This window comes from Myotis lucifugus, unplaced genomic scaffold (genome assembly GCF_000147115.1).
Source record: "Myotis lucifugus unplaced genomic scaffold, Myoluc2.0 scaffold_14, whole genome shotgun sequence".
NCBI classification, from domain to species: Eukaryota; Metazoa; Chordata; class Mammalia; order Chiroptera; family Vespertilionidae; genus Myotis; species Myotis lucifugus.
The window spans coordinates 14,517,025-14,538,363 of NW_005871062.1; the positions used below are offsets into that span (position 1 = coordinate 14,517,025).

General features: G+C 40.0%; 1 protein-coding gene and 1 pseudogene across 4 annotated transcripts in view; one reads left to right on the forward strand and one right to left on the reverse strand.

Moving 5' to 3' along the window:
• The window catches only part of PIK3CA (phosphatidylinositol-4,5-bisphosphate 3-kinase catalytic subunit alpha), a 77,872-nt gene that overhangs the window by 28,462 nt on the left and 28,071 nt on the right, over positions 1-21,339 (reverse strand). For 2 of the 4 annotated variants that reach the window (XM_023750659.1, XM_023750658.1), the window contains exons 2-5: positions 8,544-8,971; positions 7,802-8,011; positions 3,501-3,751; positions 1,300-1,545 (exon numbers count right to left, since the gene is read on the reverse strand). In XM_023750659.1, the coding sequence (XP_023606427.1) occupies positions 1,300-1,545; positions 3,501-3,751; positions 7,802-8,011; positions 8,544-8,895 (1,059 nt within the window). In that variant the 5' untranslated portion in view covers positions 8,896-8,971. Of the gene's footprint in view, positions 1-1,299; positions 1,546-3,500; positions 3,752-7,801; positions 8,012-8,543; positions 8,972-21,339 lie in introns of those variants that run through there. The other 2 variants (XM_014452340.2, XM_023750660.1) reach the window with 2 other exon arrangements.
• LOC102433223 lies at positions 4,246-6,713 on the forward strand (annotated as a pseudogene).

The following is a 21,339-nucleotide window of genomic DNA, read 5'->3' on the forward strand; positions in this document are numbered from 1 at the left end:
AATACTACAATAATTAGTAAATAATAACACAAGAATAACTGTTTCCCCCTGGCCAGGTAGCTCAGTTAGCAGAGTGTTGCCCCGATATGCCAAGGTTATGGGTTCCTTTAGAAGTTTCTGTTCAGATGTAGCTTTTCAGTTCTCCTTTTCTCACATATATAAGAAATTAATATTAATGCAGGCTCTTCACTAAAATTTGTTGCTGTTTCAGGGGAACATCAGACTAATAAAAATCAATATAGGCCCACCTTTAGGACAGGTATGGAATTCAGAGTTCTTCATATTTTAGAAAGATAAATTGGTACATATACTAAACATTATTCAATACTATTTGAAGTTAGAACACCCATAAATATATTAATATTTCTGCAACAAAACACATGAATATTTATAGTAGTGGGATAAATAAAGATACAAAAAAAACCTTGCTTCAAGTTGGACCAGGTTTTGATGCCAAATATATTCTGTAAAACTTTTGGTTTTAAGAGCTTAGAATTGTGAACATTAGAACCATTAGGATATTAGAATTAGGGATATTAGAATGACAAAGGACCATAAGCTGTGTAATAGCAGAGGTAGATGGGTGGTTTGCTAGCCACCTGAAAACATATTGCAGCTCAATAGATCATTAGTTCAATAAAAAAGTTTATATAAAGTCCTATATAATAAAGAGGTAAAATGCAAATTGTCCATCACTCCAATACACAAGATGGCCACCCCCATGTGGTCAAAGATGGCTACCACAAGATGGCCAGCAGGGGAGGGCAGTTGGGAGGGACCAGGCCTGCAAGGCAAGGCAGTTGGGGGCGATCAGGCTGGCAGGGGAGGGCAGTTGGGGGGAACCAGGCCTATAGGAGAGGGCAGTTGGGGCTATCAGGGAAGCAGGGGAGAGCAGTTGGGAGGGACAAGGCCTGCAGGGGAGGGCAGTTGGGAGGGACCAGGCCTGCAGGGGAGGGCAGTTAGGGGCAACCAGGCCGGCAGAGGAGGGCAGTTAGGGGCAATCGGGCCTGCAGGGGAGCAGTTAGGTGTTGATCAGGCTGGCAGGGGAATGGTTAGGGGGTGATCAGGCTGGCAGACAGAAGCGGTTAGGGGCAATCAGGCAGGCAGGCAGGCAGACAATCAGTTGGGAGCCAGCAGTCCCGGATTGTGAGAGGGATGTCCCAGATTGGAGAGGGTGAAGGCTAGCTGAGGGACACACACACACACACACACACACACACACACACACACCATGTGCAAATTTCGTGCACTGGGTCTCTAGTAATTTATATAAAATAATAAGCAACAACACGACTTTACCTTGTCAATGTCTCGAATATTTACATTTACATAGGTTGCACAAAGAATTTTTATTCTGAGTGCACTATTTATACCCCAAAGGGATTTTGTAGAGGTTTCTCCATTCATATATGGTGTAGCTGTGGAGATGCGTCTGGAATAAGATGGCATTGTAAAACAGTCCATTGGCAGCTGCGAGTAAAGGCTTTCCTTAGCCATCAGCATCAAATTGGGCATCCTCCCAAGCATTATACAGCTTCTTATATACTGTAAAAGATTAAGGGAGATGGGGAGAAGCCATTTTTAAAAAAGGTTTTTCATTTTAAAAGCACCATGTAAGAGTATTATGAGAGAATTTACATACTAATCTGCAAAGGTGATAATGAAATCAAACATTATAGACCACATTTCTTAGCAGTTGCTACACTTAACATTTAAAATACATATCTGGGAGTTAGGTTATAGCACAAGATCAACCAAGCACCTATTGGAATATAAACTGTATAAAAGAAAAAAAAGAGGTCAGTTTTTGACACTTTAGTTCTACCCTTAACTGTAAGAAAAAAAAATTACAAACAAGAATCAGAGGATACTCATTATGAAAACACTGCACTTGTTAAAGGAAAAGCAACATCGTTTAGTAAATTTCTATCATTCTATATATTGTCATATTGATGCCCAATCCAAGGGTTATTGCCCCCTTGCTCTTTTGTTGCAATATTTCCTGAGAAACATTTGTTTTGCCTAAAAGTAAAACAAAACAAAAATAAGAGGAGACTGATAAAAATATAGGATGTATTTAAAAATATATTAAAATACATTGTTTGATCTATGAAGTGGTAGTTAGGATAGAAATTTCAAATAGAAATGCTACTGCCCTAGCTGGTTTGGCTCAGTGGATACAGCGTCAGCCTGCGGACCAAAGGGTCCTAGGTTCGATTCCAGTCAAGGGCACATGCCTGGGTTGCGGACTCGATCCCCAGTAGGGGGCGTGCAGGAGGCAGCCAATCAGTGATTCTCTCTCATCATTGATGTTTCTATCTCTCTCTCCCTTCCTCTTTGAAATCAATAAAAAATATATTTTAAAAAAAGACATGATACTTCCAATTTGCTAAAAAAAAAAAAAAAGTGCTACTATGTACATATTACAATAGCCTATTTTCATACCCATAAATCCACTAGACTGTAAGCAACCTGAAGGCCAGAACCATGTCTTGCTTGGTATTGTAAATCAGTACTTAGCATACACTTGGTACAAGTATAGTTGCTTCTTATATGTATTTATTAAATGAACAGAATAGAGAGTACGGTAATATTAATAGTATATCTTAACAGTAAGTCATAGATTTTTTTGAAATGTTTAATTACTGCTAGTGCCATTGCTTGGAAGGAGATAAAATACGCCATATTTTGGGGTTAGTATAACTGAAAATGTTTTTATGATTGTCTTTTTTTGACAAGGGGACATTTATGTAATTGCTTTCTTGCATATTCAAATGAATACAATAAACCCCTTAAAAAAAAAAAAAAGGCAGCCCTAACCGGTTTGGCTCAGTGGATAGAGCGTTGGCCTGCGGACTCAAGGGTCCCAGGTTCGATTCCGGTCAAGGGCATGTACCTTGGTTGAAGGCACATCCCCAGTAGGGGGTGTGCAGGAGGCAGCTGATCGATGTTTCTCTCTCATTGATGTTTCTAACTCTCTATCCCTCTCTGTAAAAAATCAATAAAATATGTATTTTTAAAAAAGGCACATGAAAAGCCTTCTGTGCAAGTTTCGTGGTATTTAAAATTCTTATTGGCTAATAAAAGTATTTCCACTATAGAACTGGAGCTGTCTAGAAAAGCATATGACGCATTTTTTTGTATGCAGAATACCTGAAACATTGTACTTACCTTATAGCACATTTAACAGTCACCAAATCAAATGTTTGTATCTGAATAATGATATAACTATTGTTACAATTGCAAAACCATTAATCAGCTTACCCACATATATAGTCAGATCCCCAAATATTATTACATAAAATATAAAGAAATAGCATGTTTTTTCAAATTAAATTCATCATCAATCTAATTAAATAATTATTGCATAAAAATAAACTTGTGAATATTACTTAATAATATTAATTTCTCAAAATGTATGTTCTAAAAATGCAGACAATAGTCCCCAATGTGATTACTTTTTAAATTTAAAATTAATATTTTTGAAACTTGTTACTCACCTTATATTGACTCAGAGGATATTTTTCTAGGAAGTATTCATCACATCCACACACTTTTAAAATATATTTGCCCTGATACTCTAGAACACAAAGTTTTAGTTGTTCAGATGATAGCAACATACTTCGAGTTTTTTTCCTGATTGCTTCAGCAATTACTTGTTCTGGCACATAATCATGGTTGATTTTCAGAGTATACTTCTGCTTGTCATTATTTGGAGAAACTATTACCCAAATCACCACTATTATTTGCCCTATAAGAGGAAGACATTATTAGATGTAATCACCATATATACTTCATTTTTCAAGAGACAAATTTCAAAAAGCATGCACTACCATTCTTTTAACCATAATCATTAATGACTTATAATCTAACTAATTAAATGCAGGTAAATCTTCAGATCTAATAGAGCTGCCAGGCTATGTCCAAATCTCATGTTTTATGGCAAGCATGCAAAACTGACTGGTGGGTCACAAGTACCTGAGACCAATATAATTCCATTTTAAACTGCATGGCATACTTCATGGATACAAGCTCTGTGAAGAGTGACTCATGATGGTATACAAAAGGTTCAGAAGTGGAAGAGTTTTTGGTAACTATGGGAAAGAATCATGGAGACTTAAAGATGATAAATCGGAATAAGAGAAAAGATGGGGGAGGAGGGAAAATAAGATGCATTTTCTTAATTTGTTTTCTTTTAAGATCAATTAAGCCAGGGGATTAAAAAAAATGATAAACTAGAAAGATTAAAACTATCAGAGGCCGCCCGACGCCCGCTCGGCAGGGTGAGTCCCGCGCCCGGCGCCTTGCAGGGCAGGACCCCGGGCCGGAGTGCGCGCCGGGACCGCCCGCGTGTCCGTGTCCGCGTGTCCGCGCCCGCGTGTCCGTTTCCGCACCCTCGTGTCTGACCCCGCGTGTCCGCGCGCCGACCGTCAGCCAGAAAAATCATTTTTCTTCTCTGGAGGGTGAACATTTATAGCATTGATTTCACGGATCTGATAACATGGCAAAAGATGCCGGTCTAATTGAAGCCAACGGGGAACTAAAGGTCTTCATAGACCAGAACCTTAGTCCTGGAAAAGGTGTTGTGCCCTTAGTAGCTGTTCACCCCTCCACAATAAACACGCTTGGGAAGCAGCTCTTGCCAAAAACGTTCGGACAGTCATCCAATGTCAACATTACACAGCAAGTGGAAACGCAACAGGAAGGGCGAGAAGAACGGTAAGGGCCTGAGGCACTTCTCCATGAAGGTCTGTGAGAAGGTGCAGAGGAAGGGAACCACGTCCTATAATGAGGTGGCCGACCAGCTGGTCGCAGAGTTCAGTGCCGCCGATAACCACATCTTACCAAACGAATCCGCTTATGATCAGAAGAACATAAGACGGCGAGTCTATGATGCCTTAAATGTGCTGATGGCCATGAACATCATCTCCAAGGAGAAGAAGGAAATCAAATGGATTGGTCTGCCCACCAACTCAGCTCAGGAATGTCAGAATTTAGAGGTAGAGAGACAAAGACGACTTGAAAGAATAAAACAAACAGTCTCAACTTCAAGAACTTATTCTACAGCAAATTGCCTTCAAGAATCTGGTGCAGAGAAACCGCCAGGCAGAGCAGCAGGCCAACCGGCCACCTCCGCCCAACTCTGTCATCCACCTGCCTTTCATCATTGTGAACACCAGCAAGAAGACCGTCATCGACTGCAGCATTTCTAATGACAAATTCGAGTATCAATTCAATTCTGACAACACGTTTGAAATCCATGACGACATAGAAGTGCTGAAGCGCATGGGGATGGCCTATGGACTGGAGTCCGGAAGCTGCTCTGCTGAAGACCTGAAAATGGCAAGAAGCTTGGTGCCGAAAGCACTGGAACCCTATGTGACAGAAATGGCTCAGGGATCACTCGGCAGCGTATTCCTCACGTCAGCGGTTTCGACCTCCAACGGCACAAGGCTTTCTGCCAGGGACTTGACCAACGGTGCGGATGGGATGCTGGCCACGAGCTCCAGTGGGTCTCAGTGCATGGGGTCCAGGGTGGAGACTCCCGTGTCCTACGTCGGGGAGGATGACGACGAGGACGAGGAGTACGAAAACGACGAGGAAGATTGAAGTGTTTGCTCACAGGCCCCGCTCCCCTCAAGTTCAGCTTCAGGAAAACATGTTTAGGAAAGAGAAACTTTTCTTAATGTGGGCTTTCCTGTTTCTTTTTGGCTTCCTCCCAAGAAGGTATTGGTAAGCTATTGCATTTGACGTGCACCTCTGATAAGCAAGCGAGGGCTGTTTTCTGCAGGGTCTTAGACGGGCTGCGGTGTGTGGATTCTAGTCGCTGGCACAGGGCTTTTACTTGGTAGGATTTTGTGTTTTCATTTTTCTATTTTTTTAAAATTCAGAGTTCCTTTTTGCCCTTAACAATTCTTGCTGAGTTTGCTGAAGAAGTTGTGCTCCATCTACATCAACGAAAATGCCGTCCTCCTGTCGAGGCCACCCCGAAGGCCACTTATTTGCAGCGCGTTGTGAATGGCGCCACCCCATGGCGGCGTGTGAGGCTCCAGGCCGAGTTCCCATTTGTGAAAGTCTGGGGCGTCCGCAGAACCAAGCCAATGGCAGGGCTGCTTTTCAATATTGAGCACCACAAAGCCTATTATGACGTATTTCCCCTTAAATTATATTGACTGTATGATTCCATATACTTTTCCTTTCTTTCTTTTTCTTTTTTTTGTCTATGGTGCAGCGAACATTCAAAGTTGTTCATTTGTGTTTGTGTGTTTGGTTTGGTAGTTTACTGCCGTGCTGGTGCAGCTGTGAAAACTCTGGAAGGCTTGGGATCGTTTTTTGCTTATGGTAAAATTTGCCTGATTTCTTACAGGCAGCGTTTGGGAACTTTTTATTATATAGCTGTTTACATACTTATAAGTCTATCATTTAAAGACATGTACTGAAACAAATGTATTTGTTTCATGAGCATCTTCCTGTAATCTATTATAAAGTTGAAATTAAATATAGAGAATGTTTTAACAGTTTTTTAACTCAAAATTTGTCAATCATTTTTAATAGTTCTTTTTTTATAAAAAGGAAAAGGAATTTCAGGACAGGCAGTAGCTTCTTTTAAAATTTATCCACGAAGAACCATTAACTGCACAGTTGCTGTTAGCTGCCTGTTCTAAAACAATAGTCTTTTTATTGAAACACAAATAAACTTTTCTGTAATATTTTTAAAAAAACTGTCAGAATGGGCTGGGTATTCACAGTACAATTTTTCCAACTATCTTATATGTTGGAAATTTTTCATAAAGATTGGGTAAAAATAAAAGAGTGTTTGTACCATTTTAAAAAGTATGCTAGAGTAGAAAAGAATTTCAAATAAACAAAATGTTATGTTATATTTCATTAAACTACTTTGAATAATATGGGTAGAATGGTAATAAGATTAACTTATTTACTAACAGAACTTTATATTTATTTGTGTGTGTGAGTTAACCTATTCTATAACTTCAAATTAAAAACTTCACTTTGGCCTGGCCAGTGTGACTCAGTTGGTTGGAACGCTGTCCCATGCACCAAAAGGTTGGGTTTCAATTCCCGGTCAGGGCACATACCGAAATTGCAGGTTCCATCCCAGGTCAGGGCGTGTACCGGAGGCAGCTGTCAGATGTTCCCCCCCCAACTCCCCTCCCCTCTCCAAAATCAATAAGCTTGTTTCACAGGTGAGGATTAAAAACAAAAACAAACAAACAAACTTCACTTTGTTATCTTGAAAAATACAGATATTTATCTGATATATTTTCATTTCAAAAAAATATATAGTTTATATTTTTTCTTGTTTATTTAAATCTAGAAACCAATATATTAAAATGTCAAAAGTCAATCTCATTATGATCAGATTTAGTATATCTAACATTAAGATTAAGAATTTTTTTTGAATATATGATATATATCAAGACGATGTAGTTTTCCTAAAATTTCATAAAATGTGTGTCTATTTATACTTGTTTTTACATGTGAAATGATAATCAGCTGTAAATCTACAGCAAGGAATGTCAAACTCAAAGTTCTTTAGTTTTATTCTGAATAAACAATTCACCAAGGGCTCAGCACCATATGCACACAATTCATTCAATTAATAAGTATTTATTTGTACACAAGTTGTATACTTGGCACTCAACTATATCTTGTCAGTATAAGCAGTATCTGACTTCAAGAAGCTTATCATCTAATTGAGATAAAAAATACTTTTAAAATAGAGACATGATAGAAGTTCTCACTATAGTAACCAATTATGGTAGACTGCAAATTTTCTTACCTTTATCTAATTTATTATATATGTGTTTTGGCAATTCTGGTGAAGATTCTACATTTGGAGGATAAACATACATTGCTCTACTGTGAGGTGAATTAAGATCCCTAAGATCCACAGCTTCTTTACAAACATTCAGAATATTTCTTCGGAAGTCCTGTACTTCTGGATCTTTAACCATGTCAAATTCACACACTGGCATGCCGATAGCAAAGCCTTAAAAAATTATAGAAAGAAGATAATATTCTATTAAATATACAGTATAAACATGTTTCTTATAAATAGAAAACTTGATAGATTTGGAAGATCACAATAGAATAAAGAAGTTTCTCTGGGTTTAAAAAGTTTTTGATGAACACATACAGTAAGAGTTGACAAGGACTCAAATATTTTTAATAAACATTATATTTAGCAACTTGGAGCAAAGGCAGCAAACATTATCCATATCAATTATTTTTTAGAGAATAATAAACAAAACTGGGCTATAACAAATCTAAGTCAACCATACAAATCATACTTCTTAAAGAAAACTTTATAAAAAATACCAAGGTGTTAAAAATAGTTTCTTAATCCAATAGAAAAAAATAGTTTAGATTTGGAATGATTCTTATTTAAAAATGTATTTAAGATTACAAAGGTAATTAACTGGTTCAAACAGAGATATTTCAGTGAGGAGAAAATAAAGTTGCACAGTTATTTGCATTTAGAATAGGATGACAATGACATTTAGTCAAAAATTTTCTCATACCAATTTCTCGATTGAGGATCTTTTCTTCACGGTTGCCTACTGGCTCAATTACTTTTAAAAAGGGTTGAAAGAGCCGAAGATCACAAAGTCGTCTTGTTTCATCAAAAAATTCTTCCCTTTCTGCTTCTTGGGTAACACTTACGAAAATGTAAGAAGATTCATCTTGAAGAAGTTGATGGAGAGGGTACTTTCTTGCTTCTTTAAATAGTTCATGCTTTATAGTTACTAATGTAGCCTCACGGAGGCATTCTAAAGTCACTATCATTCCATTTGGTAGTAAACATTCTACTAGGATTCTTGGGGGCATCAAGTGGATGCCCCACAGTTCACCTGATGATGGTCTTGGAGGCATTGTTCTGATCCTTTATAAGTTTTACATATAAAACTACTTTAAGGAATTAGATGTGTGGCTGTCCCAAAGCAGAAATCTAAACCAAAGAAGGAAAACATATGTTAAAAGAGAAACAACTATGGAAGAATAGATTTATGGCATTATTATGTGTAAAAACTCATTTTCCACAGTTTGAATTAATTAGGATAAGTAATAATAATTCATCTTAAATATTTTGATGGAGACTGTTGCTCCAAATTAGGCTGAATCGACTGCAAAGCAGAAATTAGAAAAAAATCACTTGTATTTCATTTTATTTAGTAAATTCATTTAATAAAAAACATTTTATATGAATGAGTTTTTAACAATCAGGTCTTATCAAGACAGAAATGAGACTATGGGAAGAATGAATTAAGTTGTAATTGAACCCAAAATTTCCATCACCTATCACCGCTACCATTCTCTTCTATTTTATTAAGCAGAATCTGGGCTAAAAAGGATACTTTATCATGGGCCAACTGCTCTCATTCTGAAGATGAGTAAAGCAAAGGCTTAGAGAAGTAAAACCTTTTACTTTTTCTCCCAACCTCCACCCTGTGGTAATGAGAAATTATATAGCTTAATCTTTTCTTCTTTCTTAAGAATCTTTGGCATTTTTAAAAAAAATATATTTTGTTGATTTTTAACAGAGAGGAAGGGAGAGGGATAGAGAGTTAGAAACATCGATGAGCGAGAAACATCGATCAGCTGCCTCCTGCACACCCCCTACTGGGAATGTGCCCGCAGCCAAGGTACATGCCCTTGACTGGAATCGAACCTGGGACCCTTGAGTCCGCAGGCCAACGCTCTATCCATTGAGCCAAACTCGTTAGCGCTTTTCTTCTTTCTTAAATCAATCTTTGTAATTCCCTCTTATGTACTGATTATTTTCTAAGTGATATCTTGGACCATTATGTTTCTAAAGTATGTTAGGTATATACTCACTCTAAGTGCCATCAATGCATTTTCCTTGAGATGTGACCAATTGACAATGATCCATCCACTTTATCAAATAACCTAGTCCTAATACCTCTGATTGAAATGATCTACACATAAAGGAGATCCATTGACTCTCTTTGTCAGTACAATGTTCTAATCTTATTAAGCACTTGTAATATTTATTTATTTATTTATTTATTTATTTATTTATTTTTATTTATTTATTTTTATTGATTTCAGAGAGGAAAGGAGAGGGAAAGAGAGATAGAAACATCAACCATGAGAGAGTCCTCCACACCCCACACTGGGAATCGAGCCTGCAATCCAGGCATGTGCCCTTGACTGGAATCGAACCGCAGGCTGACACTATCCACAGAGCCAAACCAGCTAGGGCAAACACTTGTAATATTTTAAAAAATATTAATTATCATTATGATTTGAAGCCCTAATTTTTTAGATATCAATAATCTTGAGGGGATCTTTTGGAAGATACTGTCAAAACCAGAAAGCACAAGTTTATTTCTTGCTGTTTGTGTTTATTTTTTAATTTTACTCAGTGAGCTAAACTGTGAAGGTATAAAAAAAGGCAAAGTGAGAGACATTAGGAAAATAAAAAAGAAATAAAAGCTGGAGAAATGAATCAAAGGTCCAGATAATGTACTATATTCGATTACTACAGGCACAGGGACAATAGCTATAAATGACCCTTGGTTTATTCACTAAATATGTATTGGTGCTGTCCCCAGAACCATGTTAGGTGCTGGGAATGTGACGATGAGCAAGACACATGACCCTTCCCCTCACAAAGTCAAGAGTGGGAAGATTATGTGTATGTTGGGTGTGGGGTAATTAAATTCACAGATATGAAACAGAAAAACATGCTCTCATGGAGAATGCCAGATGCTATAAAAGCTCACAGTTGTCACTTGACTCAATGGAAATTGGGGTAGGGAGGCTTTCACAGGAGGTAACAGATAAACTGAATTTTTTAAGGATTCGCAGGTATTAAGCAAACACAGTAAGAGGTGAGGAACATGTTGCATCTAATCCAGAAATCTATCTCTGACTCCTCTATGTCATACCTATCAACATCTAAGCCATCAACAAATTCCGTTAATTCTATCTCCTGATCTGTCTACACTCCTTCCCTATCACTTTCAGTACCTTGGGTCAGGCCACTACTATTTCTTGTCTGGACCACTGCAAAGGCCTAAGTGGTCTCCATGCATCTAGGTTTGCTCCCGACAATGCATCTTTCACCTCAGTGTGGCTAGAGAGAGCAACAGGCCTACTTTGGGCAGCCATTTCTACTGTACCAGTTCTCAGTTACAAACAAGTGTTTATGGTATGCGTCCAAGTTTTAACATATGAAAGAGGTGAGGAGTAGAAATAGAAGAAATTTCAAGCCTTACCCTGCCTCTGGAAATATAAAAATTGGAAGACAATCAATAATATACAATTATTTTTTAATATTTAACATATTTTTCTTCAAATTTAAGAGACCCACTAAAGTTATAGGATTTAAAATATAGTTCTCCTGTTTTTTACATTTTTCAAAGAAAATTCATTGACTAGTAAAAAACCAGATGGAGCTGTGTGTATAATTTTAGAAGTGACTTAGGCTAAGATTTTTAAAACATACAAGAAATTTAAAGAATGCAAGGGATAATGCCAAATGACTACTTTTAAATGATGACCTGCCTGCACAAAAAGTTCAAATAAAAACAAAACCAAACCACGAACGACACCAAAACAGCAGCTGTGTTTATAGTTTTCTTTGTTGAATGGCACTAACAGGTCTATGTTATGAAATCCTGGGGGCAATTATTTTATAGAATAAATAACAACCTCCAGAGTTTCATATGTTACTTAAGAATTAGCAAAAGAGAAGTCTAGTATAGTAGACAGATCGTTGGTTCTAATCTTTATTATAATATAGTATATTTATGGGCAATTAACAACTATGAAATACTCAAAATACACTCTTCTCGTAAGAGAATAAATACGATCATAGCCATAAAACACTTGGAGATCCTGGAGGGCAGGCACTGGTTGATATTATGGTTATACTATACAGAAGAGAGAGGATGCTTATCTGTCTTCTCATGCCAAGCCTTATTCTGTACAAACCATTATCTCAGAGCTCACATGAACAGAAGTGTAGAAATATAATGCACTTAGGAAGGCAATAACCCTTTTTAAGATATGTATTGCTATTTTTACATATAGGGAAACCAAAGATCAGAGAAGTGAAGTTATTCACCACCAGATATGGATTTTTGAACTTATGTCTAGGCGATTTCAAAGTACATGCTGTTATTTGGGCTTCAGTTACGGCCAGGTAATACTCATTGGTGGTGAGTAAGAGAATGGGCTCTAAAGTTACACTGGATTCAAATTCTGGCTGCCTTAATTAGTTGTGTGGCCTTGAGAAAGTTTAATTCATCTCGCTGAACTTCATTCTGCCCCGCCCCCCCGATTTGTTAAATTGGGATGATGGTACCATATTTTTCCGTGTACAAGACGCTATTTTTTTCTAAAATTGTTAGACTGAAAATTGAGGAGCGTCTTATACACGGAAGTCAGCAGAGGAGGGAGCCGTGAAGGTGCGTAACTGCCCATACTTTGTCAAACAGGCTTCCTCCAATCGCAAGCCTTATTGTTATTGACGTCAGCTGATGCAGTAATTGGAGGTGGAGAGTGCGCAGATGCAACAGGGACCAGAGCGTTCTGAGCCCACAAAGATGTCAAAAAATAAAAGATAAATACCAGTAAGCGATTGTCTTACTCTACAAAATTCAAACTGAATGTAATTAGCTATTCAAAAGAGCATGGACACAGAGCTGCAGAAAGACAATATGGACCTCCTCCCACTGAGTGTATGATCAGACAGTGGAGAAAACAGGAAGAACAATTCCTTAAGCTGCTAAAAAAGAAGAAGGCCTTGAGGGGAAAACCAGCAAAATGGGCAAACTTGGAGCAGAGGCTTAAGACTTGGGTTATGGAGCAGTGCCAGAGTGGCTTATATGTGTCAACCAAGCTTATTCAATGTCAGGCAAGAATGTTTGCAACGAAATGAACACTGTTGATTTTACAGGAAAGGCAAAATGGTGCTTCACTTTCATGAGAAGAGAAGGGTTTGGCCATGAGAACATGAACAAAGTTAGCTCAGAAAATGCCATCAGTTTATGAGAATGATCTCACATATATAGACAGTGACTCAGAAGACAGCAGTTATACAATAGAAGTTGAAAAACTTGATATGACTGGAACTAATAGTGATGAAGAAGAGAGTAGTGATACAACAGAGGCTGAATAAAGTGATATGCTGCACAATATCACAGCACTGGTATGTAAACATTACATGTGGTAATGACTAAATAAAAGTGTGTTCTGTTTTATGTTTAAAATATTGATTTCTTAATTTTGGGTTGGAAAAGTGGGGGGGCGTCTTATACATGGGGGCATCTTATACATGGGAAAATATGGTATATACTTCAGATTGTTGTATTAGACATGGTGATATATGAAAAACATGTAAGCAAAGATATCTGCCCAGTAAGCACCCCATAAATGTGTTAAATATTACTATTAACAAACCTGTAAAGCATTCCTATATTATCTTTTCAAGCTACTGTGAATTATCCAGGACTGATACCAGGTAGGGATGGGGAAAAGGGGTCTGGGTTCTTTTACTGAGGGAGGCAAATAAATTAGGAGCGTCATAAAGCTGTGCCAACTTCAAAAGCTGAAACTTGAAGAGCACTGGCAATGCAAGGCTCACAGACAAGTTTGGAATAGTAGTGAGTGGCTCAGATGCTGGTACTGTGCAGCTGCTTCTAGTTCCCCGGACTCCTAATATTCCTATTTAAATGGTACAGCTATCTACAGCTTAGGTGTGAAGAATCCCTTGCTTTCCATCCCTGCCCACCCCATGTTTTTGGAGAAATATCTGCTTGTGCTAGGCTCCTGGCTAAATATGCTATGAAAACAAAGGTAGATAAGATGCTTTCCCTTCGGTTGTTGAAGGACTCACAGTTTATTGGGGAAGACAAAACACAGAACAACTTTAACAACGGGAAATTGTTATAAGACAGAACATGAACTTGGAAAAAGTCACAAGAAATCTCCAATTGCCTGAGGAGGTTAGGGAAGGCATCAGAGGTAAAATTTAAGAAGAATATTGTAGATTAGTAGAGCGTTTGCAGAGAAGGGGTGGCTGGAGCATGGGAGATCTAGAGGAGGGTGTTTTAGATTGCCACATGAGTATGTGTGCAAAGTCAAAGATCATGAAAGAAGGTAGTCTGTTACCAGCAATACAAGATGTTTTTTATTGCTTGAGTCTGAGTGCATGGTAATAGGGAAGGTATGTGACAAGGAAGGTGGGGTGAGAGGTAGGCAGGGGACACAAGAGTCCACCTTAAGAAGTTTGAATATTACATAGTTCACCCTAAGTAAAAGCGAGTCCCTGAAAAGTATTCTGAACAAAATATGACATGAAACTTTCATGATTTTAAAATTCAGATTTCTTTAAAACTTTATTTTTCAACTATAGGATATAATCAAATAAATTAAGCCAAGGTATAAAAATATCTTCTCAATTCTCTGAATTTGGAGCAAAATCCTTAAAGTTAATAAGTCAGAGCATATAATATTTTCAGTAAAAGGGCCTTTACATTATAGAAAATTAAATGTTAATAGAAAAAGTTGAATTATCCAAACTCGAGCGCATAATCTATTTACAAAGAAAAATAACTTATTTGAAAATTAAATTTAATATACAAATTTGCATTTTGGAAGTTTGAGGTCACAAAAATGTATCTGCTAAAAATAAAAACACTTTAAGAGTCAAGGAACACTCTATGGGGCTTTTGAGTTCAGAATGCCAGGGCTAAATGTTCATATGCTGACAAATCACAACTATTCAGAACTCTTAGGAAATAAATTGGTTTTGCTTATCCTAAATTTTTATACATCTATTGATAAGTTATTTCAGTGGGGCAATTCTATTTTCTTTTTTTATATCCCTACCTGAGGATATTTTTTCCATTGATTTTTTTAGAAAGAGTGGAAGGGAAGGGGGATGGGCGGGGGGGGGGGAGGAAGGAGAGAGGGGAAGAAAGAGAGAGAGAGAGAGAGAGAGAGAGAGAGAGAGAGAGAGAGAGAGATTGGTTGCTTCCTGCACACGTTCTGACCTGGGCAGGGATTGAAGCTGCAACTCTTTGGTCTGATGCTATAACCACTGGGAAAACTGGCCAGGACTGATCCTATTTTCTTAAAAGAGTATATTTAAGTCACCATTTACCCTTTTCTTGAAGAGTCCTCATTATAAAACTAATCACTGTGCTATACTAAAAGACAATACAGCAAAGTTCTTCAGTATTATCAAAAGGTCTGAGGGTATTTTGGGCCCTAAAACCAACAAACCCAGGTTGGAGATGGTATTTTTTAAATTGCTCCTATCCTTTGTTTTATAGCAGCTAATGGTTGTCCCATGGTCGTCCTCAGCTGTGGCTCGCCGGCCTGATGATGTAGCCTCCTTTTCTATTATTCATTTCTAGACAGCATCAACACTTGACCACCATTTTGTAACAGTCTATAAACAAAAGGCCGCAGACCACATGATGATATGAGAACCGCTCCAGCACGAGCTTAGGAGCACAAAATGTGTAACGGATACTTTGCTGATCAGATATTTTTGTTTACTTCCTTGTTCTGACGTTAAAATTACTGTTTGGGCAGGAGGCACTGAAAGTCTCTTGGTTCTTATGAGGCCTGAAGCTGCATTTATTTCTTGGGCTGGGTGTGCATTAGCAGTCCAAGTGGAGTAGATGGTTTTGCTCAGCAAGAGTAAAGATACCGTTAAGTCCAAAAAAGAGCAGAAATGAACAGCAGAAAACTGTCTCAGACTCTCCACTGTCATTTGACTTTTAATGCATTGGGCAATTTAAATTTTGAACATTTGATGTGCACTCTTTTAGTCCAGTAAGACAAAGACATTTTGACAATTTGTTTTATTAACTCCGTCTTTCTTAACTTAGAATGGTATTTCCAGATTTCATTTAAAGCAAGGGCTATCAAACTATGGCCCACAGTGCAAATCCAGCTTATTACCTGCTTTTGAAAATAAAATGTAATTGGGACACAGCCAATAAACTGTTTCATATATTGTCAATGATGCTTTTGCACTATAACAACAGAGTTCAGCAGGTGCTATAGAGCCCACGCAGCCTGCAAAGTCTAAAATATTTACTACAGCCCATTATAAAAAAAAGTCTGCTGACCTCTGACAAATTTTATTATATTAGAATTACCTGATATAAATGGGAGAATTTCCAAATGCACAATAGCTAATAAGTTATCCCCAACCTTACCTTTGCAAGCCTACACTTGCAACCTAAGTCTTTTAGGGGGAAAACAAACAAACAAAACATTAATTTTAGCCAGTCAAATTAAAATCTTGAAATAGAAAGTTTCTCAGAAGTCACTTAATTGGATATTTTCCACTGTTGGGAGCACATTACTTGATAGAAACATTTTTCCTAAAGTTATTCCTAAAGATTGCTATTCCTAAACTTCATTTAATCAGTTCTGCCTGCCTTCTCTATCTTTTCACATACTTGACAGCGATAAGAATTTTCCCTAGGTCTCTTTACCCCCAATTCCCTTCGCTATAATGAAAGTGAGATAGTTTATCACCATCTTCTTTGCCTTCATTAGATGTGTTCTTTTGCTTAAATTCATCTCAAAATGCAGCAATAAAAATCTAATACAATACTCTAGAGTCAATGTCACCAAGGCAAAGAGTACAAAAAACTATTACTTGACTGTAGATTATCTATATATATAAAAGGCTAATGTGCTAAGTGTCCGACCGGTTGCTATGATGCGCACGGACCACCGGGGGAAGATGTTCAACGCAGGACCTGCCATGACACACAATGGCACTTCAGACCTGGTGCTCACAAAGCAACACTCAGCTTTCCTCAAGTGGGACACAGGCCCTGCCACCACCCCGGAGCGACAGCCCACCAAATAGCAGTTGACACTGCTGAGACGCCATGGTGTAAACTGCGGCCCACAGCCCAGCCCAGCCCGGAAATGGTAGCTGTGGGCACCGGGTAATGACGTCATGTAGCAACGCCAGGCTTCCTCTCCCTAGCGACTAGCCTCCTTACAGTTTCTTCAGCCCAGGAACATGACTTACTTTATAGCTAGGTGCAAACATTTCACACTTTAACCAAATGTTTGTGAAGCATTTTCCTATGCCTCATCTCATTTGATCCTCACAGAAGTCCTGGAGTAGGTAGATAGGAGACTTGGTGGAATCCTATTTTCTTTTCATTAGCCAGAAAATGGAGATTTAGGAAGTTTAGAAACTTGACTCGACTGAAAAGAATGGTGGACCTTGAAAATGACTTCAGGTTTTCTCACTGCGCAGAATACAGACAAACACTGCTGCAGTTAAATATTTTACCCTTTGTTCTCCCTGTGTGATCTACAATAATAATCTGCTTCATGTTGGTATTTACTGCTGTGTTGCTGACAATTACCTGAAAGAGAAGTTGGGGTGCTTCACTGGGCTGGAAAAAGTTTAGCTATATCAGAAAACAGGTCTAATTAAGCAAGTTTATTCTATATATACTAGAGGCCCAGTGCACAAAATTCGTGCGGGGTGGGGGGTTCCCCTCAGCCAAGCCTGCACCCTCTCCAATCTGGGAACCCTTGAGGAATATCCGACTGCCCGTTTAGGCCCAATCCCGGTGGAATCAAGCCTAAACGGGCATTCGAACATCCCTCTCACAATCCAGGACTGCTGGCTCCCAACTGCTCGCCTGGCCTGCCTGCTTGCCTGATTGCCCCTAACCACTTCTGCCTGCCAGCCTGATCACCCCCTAACCATTCCCCTGCCAGCCTGATTGACACTTAACTGCTCCCCTGCTGGCCCAAATGCCCCTAACTGCTCTCCCCTGCCGGCCTGGTCACCCCTAACTGCCCTCCCCTGCAGGCCTGGTCACCCCCAACTGCCCTCCCCTGCTGGCCTGGTCCCCCCTAACTGCCCTCCCCTGTAGGCCTTGTCGCCCCCAACTGCCCTCCCCTGCTGGCCCGGTCACCCTTAACTTCCCTCCCTTGCCAGCCTGGTTGCCCTTAACTGCCCTCCCCTGCTGGCCTGATTGGCCCTAACTGCCCTCCCCTGCCGGCCTGGTCACCCTCAACTGCCCTCTCCTGCAGGCCTGGTCCCTCCCAACTGCCCTCCCCTGCTGGCCTGATCACCCACAACTGCCCTCCCCTGCTGGCCATCTTGTGTCCACATGGGGGTGGCCATCTTGTGTGTTGGAGTGATGGTCAATTTGCATATTACCTCTTTATTAGATAGAACTACTGGCCTGGTGCACGGATTCATGCAACAGTGGGGTCCTTCGGCCTGGTCTGTGGGGATTGGGCCAAAACCGGCTCTCCAACATCTCCTGAGGGGTCCTGGATTGCGAGAGAGCTCAGGCCAGGCCGAGGGAGCCTACTGGTGCACGATCAGGGCCGGGGAGGAACCGCGAAAGGGCTCCAGGGTATGTCCGGCCCATCCTACCCAGTCCTGATTGGGGCCGATTGGGGCCATCTCGCCCAATCCTGATTGGGGCCGGCCCACCAGGGAGGGACCGTGGGAGGTTGGCCGGCTAGGGAGGAACCGCGGGAGGGGTCCAGGGCATGTCCGGCCTGCCTTGCCCAGTCCCGATTGGCCAGACCCCAGTAGCAAGCTAACCTACCAGTTGGAGTCTGTCCCCTGGTGGTCAGACTGCTTGAACGAACAGTCGGACACTTAGCATACTAGGCTTTTATTATCCCATATAATAAAACCCTAGGTGGCATCACGCCCTTGCGTGATCCCAGCCCCCCGCAACTGCCCTCTGCAGGGGAGGGCAGTTGCGCACAGCGGAGGTGGGGCCCGCTGGCCACTCCATGCAGTGAGGCCTGGGGATCCCGCGGCTCTGCGCCACATGGAGGAGGCCTGTCCCGGCGTCTCTGCCACCTCCCACGGAGGAGGCGGGTCCCAGCCAAGGAGGCAGTTCGCAGCAGGGGAGGGCAGTTTGGGGCAATCAGGCTGGCAGGGGAGGGCAATTGGGGGGCGATCAGGTTGGTAGGGGAGGGCAGTTGGGGGCGATCAGGCCAGCAGGGGAGCAGTTAGGCATCAATCAGGCTGGCAGGGAGCAGTGAGGCAGTGATCAGGCTGACAGGCAGAAGCGGTTAGGGGCAATCAGGCAGGCAGGCAGGCAGGCAGGCGAGCAGTTAGGAGCCAGCAGTCCCAGATTGTGAGAGGAATGTCTGACTGCCTAAACTGGCAGTTGGACATCCCCAGAGGGGTCCCAGATTGGAGAGAGTGCAGGCCGGGCTGAGGGACACACCCCCATCCCCCATGCACAAATTTTGTGCACTGGGCCTCTTGTATACGATAAAAGGATGTTGACTCACACATGCACAATACATATAAAGTTCTCGCTGGCGCCAATTGCACGCTTGTGTTTTGATCTGTCATTGTTGATCGTGAATTTGGTTGACACTTCTATTATAAAGGGCGAATAATGATATTAAAATATTTCTTCTAATTAATTTCCTTTCAATGTGCACGAATGCATGCACCGGGTCACTATTGTTTCTATAAATGCAGCCTTACACTGCTGAGACTTTTCCTTACTTTTTCAGAGAGGAAGGGAGGGGGAAAGAGAGATAGAAACATCAATGATGAGAAGAAATCATTGATCGGCTGTCTCCTCCATGCCCCTTTCTGGGGAACAAGCCTGCAACCTGGGCATGAACCCTGACTGAGAATCGAACTATGACCTTCTGGTTCATGGGTCAATGCTCAATCACTGAGCCACACTGGCTGGACTGACCTGATTACTTTAAAATATACATAAAGTGATTGAAGAGGGTAAAGGTGGTCAAATATATGGTGACACAAGGAGACTAGACTTTGGGTGGTGAGCACACAGTGCAATCTATTTATATTAAAGCCTAAGCGACTGTCTGACCGTTGCTATGATGTGTAGTGACCACCAGGGGGCAGACACTCAACACAGGAGTGGAAACCACAGGCATGGAACCATGGAACAGACTGATGAATCTCAGAGGGGAAGGAGGGAGGGCAGGAAGAGATTAACCAAAGATCTTATATGCATACTAGAGGCCCAATGCACGGATTCGTGCACCGGTGGGGTCCCTCGGCCTGGCCTGTGGGGATCAGGCCGAAACTGGCTCTCCGACATCCTCCGAAGGGTCCTGGATTACAAGAGGGCGCAGGCCAGGCTGAGGGACCCCACCAGTGCACGGCCTCTAGTATACCAGTATACATAATATATAGAATATATGTACAATATATAGAACTGCATACTTGAAACTTATATAATCTTATTAATTAATGTTACCCCCAAAAATGTAATTAAAACATAACGTATATTTCAGATATTTTAAATTCTGGTTTTAATTTCAGAAGTGCAGTATGTTTCAAATAGTTATTTGTATTTAAATATCAATATTATATGTTCATCATAAAAATCACTAAATATAAGAAAGCTATATTGAAGTGTACACTTGCAAATTTAGGGGATATCTATACTGACTCCATTGGCAGCTTAATCATCTCAAACAGCCACAATTTGCTAAAATAAGCAGCCTGTATTTTCTGGATAGCTATGGCCTATAAATATAGAAGCTGCATAAATGTTTATTGAATGACCAAAGGTTTACAAATACTTACATCTGATTTAACAGATACATTTATAAATATGTATATTTAGATATATGTTGACAAGATATGTCCACCCTCATTCTCAGACAGGTCAACAGGAAAATATTAACATGTAGTTTTGTGGCTAACTCAGTTGTATCTCTTTATTTGTTCATTAACTAGAAAATAAGATTTCCTGTTTTGTTTTGTTTTAATTACCAAATAAAACCTTAGTTTAGTTTGATTTAGAATAAGAAAACAATACTTGCCTCCACACTTGCTACAGAAATAAAATGATTAAAATCTGGATTGGTAATTCTATGGTCTGGCTACTTTCCTTAAAAGTTACTTTAAATATTTCCAGAGTTAAGTACTCCCTTTAAAAAATGTTACCCAGCCTCTTACATGTATTTATATAATTATATCTTAATACATTCTTATTAAAATTATCTACATCCATATTTGACTTCCTGCTAGACTGTGAACTTTTCCAAGATAGGTCTTGTTCTGGGTCAGTCATCGTAGTCCTGGAGTATAGGGGAATAAGTAGGAAAACTAAATTGTTGAAATTATCTCAGGGAAAAGGTAGCAAGGGTCTGAACAAAGAAGCAATAGTAACAGCAAGAAAGAGTGGATGAAGATACCTTGTAAAAGATAATCAAAAGCATTGAGAGAATAACTGCATCTGAGGGACAAGAAGCATGATTTTTTCACTACAGTAGATATGCATGGAAGCAAGTGTCTTTCAGTATAATTTTCCTGAGCCC